The following is a 15,518-nucleotide window of genomic DNA, read 5'->3' on the forward strand; positions in this document are numbered from 1 at the left end:
GAGTTTCCCGGGGCCTGTACTCAGACACACATCGCTTTTTTCTAGTTCCTCATCTAACATGCAATAGATATTGACCAGAAAATGTAGCATGACATTTTTCATTATCAGGTATTCATAAGGTGATTACAAAGTATAGCGGAACTGCATCTCAGCCATCACTATATTTCCGCCACTAAAGAGAACGAAAACTTACATGAGGGTTCTCGAAGTCTGTCATATCCGACTCTCCGTTAATACTTCCTTGCATCTCTCTCTCCTCTGGAGTAAGGCCATCGGATAACATCTCTTTATCCCGCCTTCTGTTTCGAAGAACAAGAGTTGTTCGCCATGCTGTAGTTGAATTCAATTTACTTGAGCACCTAGGTTAAATATCAAGACATACCAACGATGATGAGAAACTCGAGCCCAAAGCAGGCACAGCACCCAATGGTACCGCTCTTATAGGAGGGCTAAAAAACTGATGATTCAGAATAAGAGTGCCTACTTAGAGGGGTGGCAACGAACGGCTTCATTAGACTTGAAAATTTGTGATCCACACATGTTACCAGCACAATATCTGGGAAGTAACCTATGTATCAGAGACGTCGCTCAAAATCAAAAAAAAATTCTCACCCAATGAAGGTGAAGGACGACGTGATCGTTCGCTTGGTGCGCCCAGGGACGTTGGACGGGATGAGTGACCAAGCCAAGAAAAGACCGAGAACGAACGGTGTCTGACTTGGCGGTCAGGAAAATCAGATATTCGGAGTATGAACCCACACGTACCACCATGAAGTACATTCCCCACTTCGTCCACTTGATATTCGATAGATATCAGCGATTAATTCGAGAGTATAATGTAAGGCACACCTTGGTACTCTCGGTGGTTTCGATCAGGGACAAGCCTAATACTCCAATAAATCCAGGGATAGTCCCCAAAGCCATGATAATCAAGCGAAGATTCTTCCACCTGGAGGTAATCTAACAGACGTGTCAGGAGGATACCATTGTAAACGGTCAGGCATACGAACCACACCGACAATCACAAAAATCGTCACACTCAAGACGTTCTTTGGAATAGTGTATAATATAACTCTGTCATTGTCAGATCAGAGGTACCGCTTGGGGAGTCATATAGCAGTGCGCGTACTCAAGAGAAGCTATCATCGGAAATGGAATCAGTAGAGTTCTTTTTCTAAGGAAGTAAACGTACTGAAACCGAAACTTTGGTTGATAAGACTACCGAATGTTTGGAGACCTATATGATAGCGAGAATTCGAGGAGATGAATACCAAGCAACTGCAGAATCCACTAAATGAACAGACCTCCGTTTGGAACCTGGGGAAACCTGAGGGAATCTGTACAAAATCACTAGTTGAGACTTACCGAGACTAGGAAAGCGTTAAATCCCGCAAAATAGAACTGACAAAACTCCAATTTTGTGAACATGAGGATGGAGTGGACAAACGCACGCATGGATCGATCAAACACTCGCGAACTTGGTACCATTTCCACACCCTTGTACCTGTCATGTCATGTCCACTCTGATTTGCCAGGACACGCGTGTTTGCCATCTGTTTCTCCTCCTTCGAGAGCCATGGGACTTCTGTCGGAGTACCCAGGAAATATAGACAAAGACACCCGACTGATATGGTGAGCCCCCCGAGGAACTATAGACGTATCAAGATTAACCTCAATCATTATACAGCAGAGAACCATACATAGGACATGTATCGCCATGCCTCGATATCTGGGCGGCTATATTCAAGTGTTCCGATGCCGTAGAGAATAAGGTCGGCGATGACTGCGAATCCAGCGTTAGCGCTCTTGAAATAAATAAATGAGTAGGATTCCAGGAGAAATGATTAAATGGGAGAGTGACCTGAAAAACGAGTGCTCGTGAAGCATGTTCTCGCCGGGTATACCAGCTTCCTACAATAAGGACAAAGCCCGGACTAATGCAGCATTCAAACATGCCTTGCAAGGCGCGCAGAGTCATAAGATGTGCCCAGTTCTTCGCTACGGAAACAGTCGGTATAACCTCACAAACAGGGCTTGCAGAGGCGTACCGAATCCAATACATAGGACAATCACTCCCCAGCATATCTGCGAAACAAACATTGGTGGAGTCGACATTTGTAAAAACTTATGAGGGCCTCACCATGAAGATCGATCTAAAGAGGTCATTTTCGAATCAGCAACTGAGATCCTACGTGCCGAACCCGAGGTTCTTACAGTGTTGTTCCCATTCTCCATCGTTGAAGTAAGATGTTGGAGGGAAACTCAAAGCACATATAAGCAAGGTAAAACATAGTTGCGAGCCTTAATCCAAGCAGTGAGCCAGATGAGGAAGGAATAGAATAGATAAGACTGACCAAGAATATTGCTGTCCATGAAGCCCGGTGTCTTCACGAAGACCAAACGTTGCCATAATACCTGTGAACGGACGGATGAGTGGTTTATCCCGGATATGAATTATTGATACTCGCTGAAGGAAGTCTTGTCAACTTGCTGAACGCCATCTAACGGAGGAATAATTAGGATCACTCATATGATACGACTGGACTTACAACAAAGCCACATGAGCGGAAGAAGGTATATGTCGATCTTCCGCTTGAGTTTCTTGTACTGTTCCGGGGTGTATTCTTGGACGACAGTGACTGAGGGTACGTCAGCCAAGGAACTCTCGAAGTTTGCGAGTTATGTACCTTCTTTCTCAGCAGAGACTTCATATATGCCAGCCTCTGCATCGCTCTTCGAGTTGTTGTCCCCGAAAGAAGCCTTCTCTTCGAGGGCGGGCGTAGTGGATAGTAATATGTCATTGGCCATGTCGAAGCAAGCGATCACAATAAGGTTTGTGTTCCCTTCATTTATATCATCGCCTTGATAAGAACACTCTCCACAGAGCTTCTCCAAAAGCCTTATCCTGCTGTGCATTCTGCCGGCCTGGCATTCTGCTTATCGGAGTAAAAAGCACCGCAAGCCTGAGTATTCGCGAGGAAGCCATCAGTGATTCGATGAAGAATTTCGATTGAGCTGTGGGTCTGTAAGAAAAGAGCCAAGTTGCGGAAAAGACTAGGTACCAGTATCCATAGACACTAATAGTAGAATCCAGAGTTGGAGCAAACAGACGCGAGGTTACGCAGACCCTCAAAGTACCGTGCGGCGCTACAGTGGTCCAAAATAGAGATACAAGAAGTTTATTTTCCCACGCCCTCGCAGCCTTATCCTATACTCGCCTAGCTTTCAAAGTGCAATCCCTAAGATAGTATTAAGACTAAGAATCAATTTCAGTATCATGACTGCTTCATGGGCCCAGGTAGGCATTCCTGTGACTTGGGGTTGGCTATGAAATACTGAATCTCAAATAACATTACCTTCAAGTGGCCTAGTAGAAGGCGTTTCGTGTAGAAGGTCCGTCGAAAAAAAACACAGTACATCCAAACTTGTAATAATGCGGAAGTATCCGTACGTGGCCTACCAGTACTCTGTAACCTAGTCTTTGCCCTTGCTTCATGTGGTCTCGAGGTCAGTAGCTCAACATCTATTGCTCGGATTCAACTCGGAAAAAAAAAAGTTGGCCGGGGCCAAGGATGCCCAGTTCTTTCACCGTGATAGGCTATGCCATATAATTTTTGACGTCTATATCATATAATGCTTCAAAGCATCTTTGCATCTTTTATTTCGACTTTTATCTGCCGAGTTGTCCATAGTGCGACCAGAGAGTAATTGATATCACGTATATTGTTACCTCGGCCCGGAGAGGTACCGAGATGCATCCAGCTTAGACGCTCTTAGACGTGGATTAGATAGACAGGTTGAATAAATCTTTTTTTATAATGACGGACCTCTGTTATGATCTGCTATGTGTCGATGTAAGCTAGTACCGATTTCAAGCACGTGACCGTATCGTAACTGTCCTAAGAGTAAGACCGTTCGAAGACGGTCAACAAGTTACAACGCGTGGAAGGACGTACACAATTCAAACGGTACTCTGAAGGTGCCTATGAAAACATAAATCGATAAACGATTTAAAAAATTATTGACATACGTCAGATTAAACGTTTGGGTTTTTGGTCAATCATGATGCGAGTCTACATCGCAAGCTCACTATCAGCAATTTTTTCAGCGATGAAGGTCGTATACTATACTGGCCAAAAGATCTCACAACAGGAACGTGCTATGGAGTACGTGGCTTGCACGCCATCTACAGTCCTTGAGAAACTGCAACGTCTTGTCCAACTCTGGCTTCAAGTTCCCCGATCTGGATGATGTTCTCCACGCAGTATTATGTCGTCATGTAGTGTCATTGAGGTCGTCCAATGTAGGATGGAGACTAGAAGCAAATGATAAATCCTAGTATGGCGTCTTTTGGTGTAGCCGATAATGTCAATGCTGACCGTGTCATTCGCGTGTACCCTACAAGGTCGTAGATCTGCACGAATACGAAACAGAAGAAAGAAGACTTTAGAGTTTAGAGCAAAAGTTGAAAAGAGAGTGACATCGACTCGGATGACTAATCGTAGCGGGCCGCATTGGCCTTGTCTCTCAACCGCCACCATCACCGTACTCAACATCGACTGTCCCTGGAAAAAGCTGGCGACCTGTATTCTCTATCGAATATTAGACCTTTTCAATACATGAATAAATCACGACGTTCTTCTCTCTTCACTCGAGCACATCTGATTCTCCACCCCGCGCGCTGCAATCTTTATCCATCATACATATTCCCATGCAACACCTTTTTCTCTAGGGCTAGCAGCTAAAGTGATAGTATATCATGAACAGAGGACTCCGTTGCCTCAACTGTCGTCTAGGCAGGCATCGACATGCTATGCATAGACTGAGGGAGGGCAAGAGCGGCTGAGCAGCCATTCTGGTATGCAGGTAGAACGGTTACGGTCTGGGTATGTATTGTGTGTTCGTAAAGGTTCAAGTGAGACATGCTCATTGCTGACACAGGGATTAGCGTTCCACACAACATGGCAGAAATATACTGTCCATGCGGATTGGCGTCGCAAGCTCTCTCAGCTTAAACTCAATTATATTGTTGATGTGACGTTGGTCTGGAACATTTATCGTTAATTCAGCGCTAGGCCAAGGTTTACTCTCTTTGGCTGCCCACATCTCTCCAACAACCCAGTGACCGCGATAGACCGCATCTGTTCTTGCAACCACGTATGCATCATATAACTTTGCATATGGCGTTTGACTTTTCGAGCCAAGCCAAGCCTAACATCCGAAAATCTTGGATGTTTTTTTTTTTTGAGAACATGCGGTGGCATCGTCTTCGAGAAGCTGTATGCTGTCTACTGTATCAGAGGATATGAGTGTCATCCTTACTGTGGTCCTTGCAGCCAATGCCAAGATAGAGAGAATCGCCGGCGGCTCTCAGGTTCACATTGTTCTCTCTTAGTTGGATTTATGGAGGGTCTGGGAAATAGTGAGTCCAAAACTCAAGCAGACAAGAGATCATCTTCGTGAGTCTCACTTGATAAGTTGCCGCGAAGTGTGCAGCCTACTCATGTGCTTTCTGTAGCATCTACAACGATACCTTGCGCTTGATTGCCTGGGTTTCGCACGGGATATATAGAAGTAACGACATTTGCGTGGAAACATTCGACATTTTCGACATCAGAGCACGAAACATTCTCGCCAGGGTTCCATATCCGCTTTCTGACACATTCATCCGGATTTCTCCATCATCACCTTGGCGTTCTGGCGAGTACAATTGCGCCTTTATCATTGGCCTTCAGAGCCGCATGACCTTCGTCGATTGCTTGCTTGGCTTGGACACCGATATCAACCCGGGATTGTCCAGCAGTTTCAAAAGACAGTTTCAACGGTGAGATATGTGTAAAGCGCTAGGAAGCCGCAACTTGGTCTGCCATAACATCTCTTTCTCAATATCTCTTATGTTTCTTATCGATGCCATTGCAGAACAATGCCAGCTGATTTCCTGCGTTTACGCGTGAACGTACGCGTCATATACGCGTGGAAGGGTCGAGCAATACTCGAGGCCCTGATACAAGGATATGATCAGCCATGATTTTCTCCGATCGTATCTGTGATCTTGTCCCGCGGAGTCTTCCTGGTGCTCCCTCGTTTTCTGGACTTTTTACTCACATTGTCTTCATGCCTGGAGGGCAAGTGGGCATCGTCATTCTTTGGATGCTACAATTCTTCTGGCTCCTGGAATAAATACCCACATGGGCTCAAGCTGAGCGCCGAGTCCTTCATAGATCGTGGCCGCCGATATCTAGGGTGTTCAAAATCGACACATGTACTTGCTGCGGATGATGGAGGGGGTAAGGGAGAGGAACCAATAGCGTTGGTGACATTTACCTGCCCGCATGAAGTTGTCCAAACAATCGAGCATGGGTGCGGTGGGTCGCTGGTTTGCAAGAATGCTTCGAAGCAGTGTTTATCCGTGCATGAACCTACATGGTCAGGAATATAAAAGGGGAGTTATCCAGAGCGAATATATCAGCGACACTAGAAAGTCCTCTCTTCTGGTATCTGTGAAACATGGTTCAGCTCTCTGTCATCTCATCTGTCCTGCTACTCGCTGCCAGCGCCGTCATAGCTCATCCTAGTACTTCTAAGATGAGCCCAGCTGAGCTCCAGCGTCGTGCAGAGTTCCAGACGTTCGCGAGTCGTTCCCTCAGCGGCTGCCAGGACAGTCTCCGTCGTCGAGGCCACTACGAACGCTCCGCTGCTCGTCGCAAGGCTCTTGCCGATGAACTTCGTCGCAAGCGCGGTATCTCTACTCGTAAGACACGCTTTTTGCCCCCTTTCCACTGCTACGTTGCTAATGTGATATCCCCATAGGCACCCCCTACAAGCGTAGCTTGGACAGCGTTTTGGGAACAAGCCACCTGTCCAACCAGACTGGCCTCGAAGCGGAATCTGACCCCTTCGACGGAACTGGGTCCTGCACCCTCGTTCCTGAGGCTACCCAAGGACCGTATTGGGTCGATGGAGAGTACGTCCGCAAGGACATCCACGAAGACCAGGCGGGCCTCTACACCTACGTCGACCTCGAGTTGATCGACTACTCCACCTGCGAGACCGTTGCAGCCGATATCTACGTCGATATTTGGCACTGCAATGCTACCGGTGTCTACTCTGGTGTTGTCGCCAGTGGAAACGGCGATTCAGGCGTCGGCGAGAACTTGGTGAGTGAACAAGCTGACGGATGGTGTTTCTTCAATGATAAAGAACCTTTTTAGAACGCCACTTTCCTGCGTGGTATTCAACCCACCACCGAGGGAGGCTACGTTCAGTTTGAGACTATCTTCCCAGGTTGGTGATACTAACCATTTCTTGTACCCGCCTATTGCTAACTGATCTAACAAGGGCATTACACGGGCCGAACCCCACACATCCACGTCCTCGCTCACGGAGACGGGACGGCTTTCGACAATGGGACGTTCAAGACCAGCATGGACCGCCACGTCGGTGAGCCGTAGTCCATTTTCCTATGCTCCCCCTTCCTGACTTTTTAAAAAAAGGCCAAGTCTACTTTGACCAAGACCTAATTACCGCTGTCGAAGAGACCTCCCCGTACAACACCAACACCCAGTCTTTCACGACCAACGCGCAAGATGGTATTCTAGGACAAGCAGCCGCTGACATTGACCCCGTGCTTTCATATGTTTACCTTGGTGATGATATCACCGACGGTCTTCTTGCGTGAGCATTATTCCTTTCATTTCCCTTGCTGTTTCTAAAAAGTTCGCATTAGTTGGGGATCCATGGGCATAGACCTATCAGCGAGCTACGTCGTCCAGTCGGCTGCTACTCTCACTGAGAACGGCGGTGTAGCCAACGGGGGATTCGGTGGTGGAGGACCGGGTGGGGCTTTCCCTGGGAACGAAACCACTCCTGGGGGGGCCACAACCACGCTGGTATGCACTGTCGTCTCGTAAATTCAATCAAGTAGGAAGATGTTATATAACACTGTTCTTGTTAGTACAAATATTCCTGCATCGGTCGGACCTCTCGGTTTGCATGTAGCTCAACAAAAGAAGCCCATTGGCCGAATATACATGCAAATTTATTTCCCCTATACACTTCATAAACATAATCAAGGAACGGGCGTAGCACCCACGAACGGGAGGATGACGATCTTCTCCGGGTCCCACTAACAGGACATCAGCACCAACACAACTCTTCAGAACCCCAAGCAGCGTACTCACCACTCCAGCAGTATAATACACATCAGCCTTGACCTTTTCCTTCACCCTGTCCCACAACCAAACGTTAGAGTTAATCCTTACAATCCGACGAAAGACCCACTCATCGATATCCTTAGCCTCACAGATAAACGCCGATCCGACCATCTTCTTCGTCTCAGAAGTGAGAGATTCCTCAGAGAGGAGGCGCCCCTCCGATGCCTGCAGATAACGGGGGTTATCAATCCATCCCATCGGCTGATGGTAGGACTCACGAATGAATCCCCCTGAGATATGCTTTCCCCGCATCCTCAAGATGGTTAGAACGCACAGAGAGCCGTCGCTCAAATGTGCCGTCCTCAGTCTTATCAGGACAATAAACAAAGAAAAGGGACCGGGACATGATGGTGTTTGATCAAGCTGATTGCTGATTATAGCATGTAATGTCCTCTAATATAATCCAATGTTATAATTACAATACATTAATTCATTTACACCACGGGTCCGGCTTGTTCACCTTGATGTCGACATCCTTTTCATACAACGCAAAGGCCTTCTTGAACATACCAGCGAGCTTGACAAGCTCCCTCCTTGAACGCCTCCTTGTCCTTCCAGGCGAGTTCGGGGTTGAGAATTTCCCTCGGGACACCCTCGACGCTGGTGGGAATGCTGAGGCCAAAGACGCCAAATTTTTCGTACTCTGCATCCTTGAGAGAGCCGGAATGTATGGCGTTGATGATGGTACGGGTAAACTTGAGAGGGCAACGGGAGCCTGTGCCAAACTTGCCGCCGGTCCAGCCAGTGTTGATGAGCCAGCAGTCGACATTGTGTTTCGACATGCGCTCAGCAAGCATCTCTGCGTAACGACCGGGGTGGAGGACGATAAAGGGAGCGGAATAGCAGGTGGAAAAGGTGGGGATGGGTTCGAGGACACCGTCTTCGGTACCGGGAGTCTTTGAGGTGTAGCCAGCAAGGAAATGGTAAGATGCTTGCTCTGGGGTGAGCTTTGAGACGGGGGGAAGGACACCAAAGGCGTCGCAGGTGAGCATGATGATGTTGGAGGGCTGGCGTTCGACAACACAGGGAATCTTTGCGTTGGGAATGTACTCGATGGGGTAGGCGCAGCGAGTGTTTTCAGGTGATGGAGACGTCGTCATAGTCGGGAACTCGGGAGACGGGGTTGTAGACGACGTTCTCGAGGATGGAGCCGAAACGAATGGCGTTGAAGATTTCTGGTTCCTTTTCGGCCGAGAGGTTGATGCACTTTGCGTAACAGCCGCCTTCGATGTTGAAGACGCCGGTGTCGCTCCATACGTGCTCATCATCACCGATGAGAAGTCGGTTAGGGTCGGCCGAAAGGGTGGTCTTGCCGGTGCCAGAAAGACCGAAAAAGAGAGTGACGTCACCGTGTTCGATGCCGACGTTGGCAGAAGAGTGAAGAGAGAGTTGACCAAACTTGATAGGCTGGAGGTAGTGCATGACTGAGAATACACCCTTTTTCATCTCACCGGCGTACTCGGTACCCAAAATGACCATTTCCATACGCTTAAAGTTGATTTCGACCGAGGTTGTAGAAGACATGCCCTTTGTGAAACGGTTGGCAGGGAACTGGCCGGCATTGTAGATGATAAAGTCGGGTTCGCCAAAGTCTGCGAGTTGTTCCTCGGTGGGACGGATGAGCATGTTATTCTAGGAATGATGAGAAAATGATACGGCAGGCAGGGGTGACGTGATAATACATACCATGAAGAGGGCATGATAGGCGCGGGCACAGATGACCCGGACCTTGATTCGGTACTTGGGATCCCACTGGTGGACGTGAGTAATAGAAGGTAAAAGGGCGGGGATACAAGGACTCACGCCAGCGTAACCGTCAAAGACGTAGACGTTGTCACGAGTGTTGAGGTAATCGATGGCACGTTCTCGGTTGATCTCAAAAGTATCTAAAGGAGGGTGAGAGAGTGAAAGCGGAGAAGAGAAGGGTAACATACGTTCATCCATCTTGATGTTGACTGAACCCCACCAAATATCGTCCTTGGAAGTGTCCTCATAGACAATACGCTTGTCCTTGGGGGAGCGACCGGTCTTTTTTCCGGAAAAGTTGATGAGGGCACCTGAGGAGGAAATGATGGCGCCCTCGTTGCGAATGGCGTCTTCGTAGAGCAGGGCGACGGGAGCATTTCGCTTGATGGAGATGCGGTCCATGTCGAAACCTGCTTGAGAAAAGTAGTCGAGGTCCTGGCCAATTACTAGAGACAATGTTAGCAAAGGCGAGACAACGACGACGAGGAGAAAGAAACATACGAGAACCAAACTGTTCAGAGTCGTGGGCCTGAGCATAGTTCTTGTGGAGGATATGGGGAGTGACATAGGGGGTATGGTGAGGGGCCATTGTTAAACGAGGACGAAGGGTAGTAGGTGAGGGTAGGCGGAAGGGTGCAGATCTTGAGTTTCTGGGATAACAGTGTGCTTTTATAGTGGCCAGCCACTTTTGACGCATCCCTTGAATTTCCCGAGGGATTATAGCCCCTATGGCCAATGACAGGTGGAGGACGCCGCTCGTTGTGAGGCTGTGCTGGACCGGCTACCGTGAATTCCCGACCGGTAGCCCGCCGGATTAATAGAGATCCGCGTTTGGACGACTTGTATTTATGACGGCTCATACATATCCTCCATTCTACTGCCTGCTATCTCCTCAAATCAGTCAATTTCCCTACTATCTACATTGGCTCGACGCCCAACCCAGTGCGTCGCATCCGACAGCACAATGGAGAGCTCACACAGGGCGCGTCCAAGACGAAGAAACAAGCGGACCGTGGGAGATGCAGATGCTAGTGCATGGATTCCCATCCAAGCTTAGTGCGTTGCAGTTTGAGTGGGCATGGCAGCATCCGCATCTGTCGCGACATCTGGAGGATCAAGCGTTCGTGCTCGGGCGGTGTCGACTTGTATCAAGTGTGTGCACAGCATGATTGCCACTGCCACCCTACGACTCGCTTGCACTACGCGTCATTCTATTCACCCCAGAGGCATACAAGGTTTGGCACAAACTACCGCCAAGCGCACTCGAAGCCGCGTACCACCCCGAAGGCGTGTCGACCCTGCCGATCCCATACCTCGCGCCTCTCCCCGCCAAGACCCCCGCCACCACCTGCTCCGTTTGTACGCGCCCATTGGACGGCGATCCACTAACCACCGCCATCTGTACTATGCCAACTTGCAGTGCCTCGTCTCACCTGACCTGTCTCGCCACTAGCTTTGCAGACGGTCGTATGATTCCCCGAGGTGGCCATTGTCCAGGTTGCAAAGAATATGTGTTATGGGGTGACATCATTAAAGCTATGTATACTCCCGGCTCCCCGTCTTGAGCGTATTTCTTCGAACCCCCAATCACATCCCTCCTCTTAATCACCGGGTTGTCCCGTGTCAGACTTAGGCACAACAACCACTCACTACCCGACTTTTCCCGTACCTAAAACTAAACACTTTTCCGTACACGACCACTTGTCGCTGCCTAGATATCCCGAGACTACAAATTCTGTCTTTCATCTTTGCTCCGTCCGTTTTCCTTGGCTCTCTGAGCTTTTAACGCCAGAAACGTTTCGGCCGAGTGTCGTGTCTTCTCTTCGCATGGTTGAATACACGCTCTATCTTTGGATGAGCTTATTATTAGGATCCGCGAAAATAGATAAGTGGCGCCTTCGAACGACAATTACCAGAATGAACCGTTGTCATCTTCGCCTGCTGTCATGACACATCTGCGTGCGCAGTGCAAACTTGCGCTCAAATACCTTGGAAACGCAACACACCTCTCAACCGGCTTCGCGCAGCTACACCAACAGCCGAACTTTATGCGTGAACCCCAAATACCCTACTTGAACAACGCGAGAGCGGCTCCCCGCCTTTACGCTTCCATTTCGCAGAAACCTACCGACCTCGAGGTGTTACGATCAACGGCCTGCGTATCCGATGAGAATATTAATGCTCCACCAATCAGATATTTCTCTTTATGAATCAGTTCCTCAGGAAAATGATCAACCGTGAATATTTGAATGCGCACCCGGGCCGGCTTCCAGTTCATTGATTCCCTCCCGTGTGGTTATTCCCAAACTCTTATCAGCCACCTGGTGGACTACGCAAAAGATCGCTAGGGACTATAGACTTCTGATGCGGGAATTTCAACTCAAGCGTCCGTCTATCTACGGGTATGTGGGAACAGTTCGAAAGAAAAAGTCACCTGCTGATGCTTCTCTCATATGAATCCTCGCAGGCTGGTCATCATCCGGTAAAGGAACAACAAGTTGAAAAGAAACCCGATCAACGAAAGATGCTTTTATCCCACCTCTCTTCCTGACTATCCAACGTATTGATTCTCCGCGCGACACTGGCGGTCGCAGTGACACTTCAAGCCCAGCAGCTATGGGCATTTACTTAACAGTGTAAAGGACAACACGTTGAAACTAGCCTTCCGATGACAACGACTTTCGTCCCCCACTTCTCTTCCTGCGAGAGTGACTCAATTCTCTGCTACGGACATCTGCGGGGCAGCGACAATTCCGTCAAGTCCTCAGCCGATTCGAGCAGTCAAGCCACGTATACAGATCTAGAGCACTGAAGAAGACGGCCAAGTCGCCCCACTGTTAGATAATTAACGACACGTACGGATTGTAGAGGGAGAAGTGCGAAGAGTAGGAGCTGGACTAGTGACGGATAACTTGCAATGGGGACAACATGCGCACGAGGACACTTCTATGCAGATAACACTTCGGCCTCAGCTATCGAGACCCGAATGTAAGTTCCCTGACGGCGCCCATGGTAGAGATCCCAGGTCACCAAGGAGCGGATTACTTGGCTAATAGAGGCATGGTGCGGAAAAGGCACCAAAGACTACAGACAAAGCGAGGACGGGAAGAAAGCGTGGGAAACAAACCCGTCGCGGACTTGGACTGCCCCTGTGGCAAACCATACCACCAGAGGACACGGGCGTGCTCAGGACGCGACACCCGAATCATAAGACTCGGACGATGGGGGGATGTGGAGGGACGAGCACGCCAAGCTACCACGGTTAAAACTTTTTACTAGTTGAAACTTATATGTACCGTCCATACCGATACGCCAGAATTTATTAGAACCCTTAACGGAGGGACTGTCCTCCACCGCCACACCGTGTCGCAATAATAAAATTCAGGATACAAGAAAGAAAAAGGTTCAATCTAACCCGAGTCCGGGTTTCCGGTCCGACTTCCGGTGACGTCTCTTTCTCTTCTACCATCGGGGACCTGAACCGCTTATTTGGCGCCTCAACCCAAGATGTACATATTCGAAACCGCCGTATTCAACGGTACCACTTGTATTCAAAGCAAACGGCCTCGACTCTTTGACCAAATTGCCTGGAGATTCATGTTAGTACTGCTACGGATGCCTCTTCCGAAGATAAGTAATACCAGAGCTTCCCTCACATAGGACTCCCGTAGGCGAGAAATAAACGATACACTCTCATCGAGGAATCCGAATGCACGACACAATTATCCCCATCCAACGATACGTCTCCACAGTCAAATTACCGTACTCCAACTCCATGCATGGTCATATGTCGACGCAAACAACTGCCCAATATCTGACGGCTAGCAAAGAGACGCCAAACCCAATATATCCAGAAGTGTACTGGCCTCCACAAATCCACAGCTCATGTGCCTCTGCCCTTCAAGCTTCAAGTTGCCAAGCGGTAAGGACCAAGAGTTCGCGAAACTGCCATTGGTTCCCTGCAAACTCGTGGCGTTCTTGGACTAGATTGGGTGGCGCACTCCCTGGGAGGCGCTAACTCGTGTACCTCCTATGTACTAGAAATGACGCTTACTCGATCGGAGTGGATGCGCACCTGTGATCTCAGGTGAGGATCTGTGTACTGTGTATCCGATGAAAGCGCTCCATAAGACCCGCCTATCAGATATTCCTTTTTCTCACAACTCGTAAAGATAATCAACATGAATATGCAGATGAAGATACCCGGGTCCCATAATGGAACTACTGATCGACCTTATGAACTCGACCATCCCAATCTTCTATGATTGCTAGGATTAGAATCAATAGGACTTGCATGTGGATTCTGATGCAGGTGACTTTTAGCTCGAACCTTCCATTTTGTAGGAATGCATTTGAACCAATCATTTGTTGAATGCCATGGGCTCTTCTTCCATCCATATCAAGCGCGTGAAGGGTGGTTGCGTAAAGCAGTGTGGAGGGATAATCGCCACAAACCCATCGCACAGTCGAAACGCTAGGTAAACCTACAGGCGTGGCTAGCCTCGGATTAATTGAAGGGCGCCAAACTACGCTACAACCTCGTTACCATGCCAATCCACCAGAGGAAACTTAATCCATGGGATCCACAGTAACCGAATCCGGCTTTCCGGTCCAACTTCCGGTGACGTCTCTTTCTCTTCTACCATCGGGCATGTATTTCTAACACTTCCGAATCCCAATCCAAGGTGGGCATGTTCGAAACGCGGTATCCTAGGCAGAATTCACGGATGCAAAGACCGTACAGGCTCATGCAGTTAGACCCTTCGACCAAATTGCCTGGAAATTCAATTTGGCTACAGATGACGCTTCGTATTTTTAGGGCTTCCGTCACGTAGGACCCTCTGCAGGTGAGAATGAATGAGAGCACCTGCCGTTCTCTCCCTCAAGGAATTCAAACATGCATGTCCTCAGCACATGACACCACTGATCGGTTCATCGACATCTCCACAGTCAAATTATCGCGCTCCAAGCGTCATGTAGACACAACAATTGATGGCTCTGACGTGCGATCTAGTAGGGAATCTAATAAAAGTGGCCGGATCTCACGAGAAGATTCTCTGGTTAAGAGTACGCGAGCAATACGCCACTGAAAGGGACGCAAATATCTCCAGATGTGTACTGGTCTTCACATAATAGTGCCTAGGATGGGGGGCCTGCCTTCCACTTGCCTGTCCAAGTGGTAGGAACCAAGGTGTTATTGGCACCCCTGCAAAACTAGCGGCGCTTCTTGGCATAGACTGGGTGGGTGGCGTTCCTCTTAATGGATCTATATATGCTACTGGCCTAATCCTAGTCATCCGTGGATAAATTAGGCACTAGCTACGAGTAAATGCTTCTGTCCAGGAGTGTATGTTCTGGAGATCTCGCAACGTGGACCTGTATAACGGATCTGCGCACCGGTGACCTAAAACCGAACCTTCTCGACAGACCTTTGGTTATGGGTCTACTCTCACGAGTACCCGACCCCCCGAAACGCGTCGTTTGTTTCTTCCACAAACGAAGTGAATAGTGAGTGACCTTGCCCTAGTATACGGGCTTCAGGGTGGACCTGCTTCGCTT

The 15,518-nt window shown here is 48.7% G+C and overlaps 5 protein-coding genes across 5 annotated transcripts; 2 read left to right on the top strand and 3 right to left on the bottom strand.

The window, feature by feature from the left end:
* Nucleotides 1-74: 74 nt before the first annotated feature.
* Nucleotides 75-3,168, bottom strand: EV420DRAFT_1529852 (MFS general substrate transporter). The gene is made up of 21 exons (XM_060472567.1): nt 2,688-3,168; nt 2,550-2,639; nt 2,469-2,501; nt 2,355-2,415; nt 2,215-2,301; nt 2,141-2,153; nt 2,049-2,085; nt 1,862-1,998; nt 1,701-1,805; nt 1,452-1,649; nt 1,366-1,401; nt 1,305-1,317; nt 1,193-1,237; nt 1,130-1,139; nt 1,011-1,074; nt 850-960; nt 766-795; nt 613-713; nt 505-556; nt 383-449; nt 75-330 (listed from the first exon to the last, which is right to left on the bottom strand). Exons 1-21 carry the CDS (start codon nt 2,914-2,916, stop codon nt 173-175), a joined length of 1,677 nt encoding a protein of 558 aa, XP_060332929.1. The 5' UTR covers nt 2,917-3,168; the 3' UTR covers nt 75-172.
* A 3,339-nt stretch (nt 3,169-6,507) lies between these two features.
* EV420DRAFT_1619527 (aromatic compound dioxygenase) lies at nt 6,508-7,910 on the top strand (the record flags this gene model as incomplete). The annotated part of the gene is made up of 6 exons (XM_060475488.1): nt 6,508-6,751; nt 6,811-7,157; nt 7,212-7,284; nt 7,339-7,440; nt 7,494-7,674; nt 7,727-7,910. The coding sequence occupies 6 exons, from the start codon at nt 6,508-6,510 to the stop codon at nt 7,908-7,910; spliced, it is 1,131 nt and encodes a 376-aa protein (XP_060332930.1).
* Nucleotides 7,911-8,068: 158 nt separating this feature from the next.
* Nucleotides 8,069-8,559, bottom strand: EV420DRAFT_1267286 (uncharacterized protein; the record flags this gene model as incomplete). Its single annotated transcript, XM_060467382.1, is given in 5 exon segments — nt 8,069-8,125; nt 8,181-8,226; nt 8,281-8,351; nt 8,390-8,414; nt 8,432-8,559. 5 exon segments carry the CDS (start codon nt 8,557-8,559, stop codon nt 8,069-8,071), a joined length of 327 nt encoding a protein of 108 aa, XP_060332931.1.
* A 133-nt stretch (nt 8,560-8,692) lies between these two features.
* EV420DRAFT_1619529 (ATP-utilizing phosphoenolpyruvate carboxykinase) lies at nt 8,693-10,548 on the bottom strand (the record flags this gene model as incomplete). Its single annotated transcript, XM_060475489.1, has 6 exons — nt 8,693-9,262; nt 9,306-9,845; nt 9,900-9,965; nt 10,017-10,099; nt 10,148-10,405; nt 10,461-10,548. The coding sequence occupies 6 exons, from the start codon at nt 10,546-10,548 to the stop codon at nt 8,693-8,695; spliced, it is 1,605 nt and encodes a 534-aa protein (XP_060332932.1).
* Nucleotides 10,549-10,978: 430 nt separating this feature from the next.
* EV420DRAFT_1267090 (uncharacterized protein) lies at nt 10,979-11,128 on the top strand (the record flags this gene model as incomplete). The annotated part of the gene is made up of 1 exon (XM_060467367.1): nt 10,979-11,128. The coding sequence occupies one exon, from the start codon at nt 10,979-10,981 to the stop codon at nt 11,126-11,128; it is 150 nt and encodes a 49-aa protein (XP_060332933.1).
* Nucleotides 11,129-15,518: the final 4,390 nt, after the last annotated feature.

This window comes from Desarmillaria tabescens (genome assembly GCF_030435595.1).
Source record: "Desarmillaria tabescens strain CCBAS 213 chromosome Unknown EV420scaffold_11, whole genome shotgun sequence".
Lineage (NCBI taxonomy): Eukaryota > Fungi > Basidiomycota > Agaricomycetes > Agaricales > Physalacriaceae > Desarmillaria > Desarmillaria tabescens.

Coding starts and splice junctions, on each gene's coding strand:
- EV420DRAFT_1529852 (XM_060472567.1), bottom strand. CDS start 2,916: ATGCACAGCAGGATAAGGCTTTTGGAGAAGCTCTGTGGAGAGTGTTCT. Junction 2,302..2,354: donor CATGGACAGCAATATTCTTG/GTCAGTCTTATC, acceptor GCTTGGATTAAG/GCTCGCAACTATGTTTTACC. Junction 714..765: donor GGGGAATGTACTTCATGGTG/GTACGTGTGGGT, acceptor CCGCCAAGTCAG/ACACCGTTCGTTCTCGGTCT.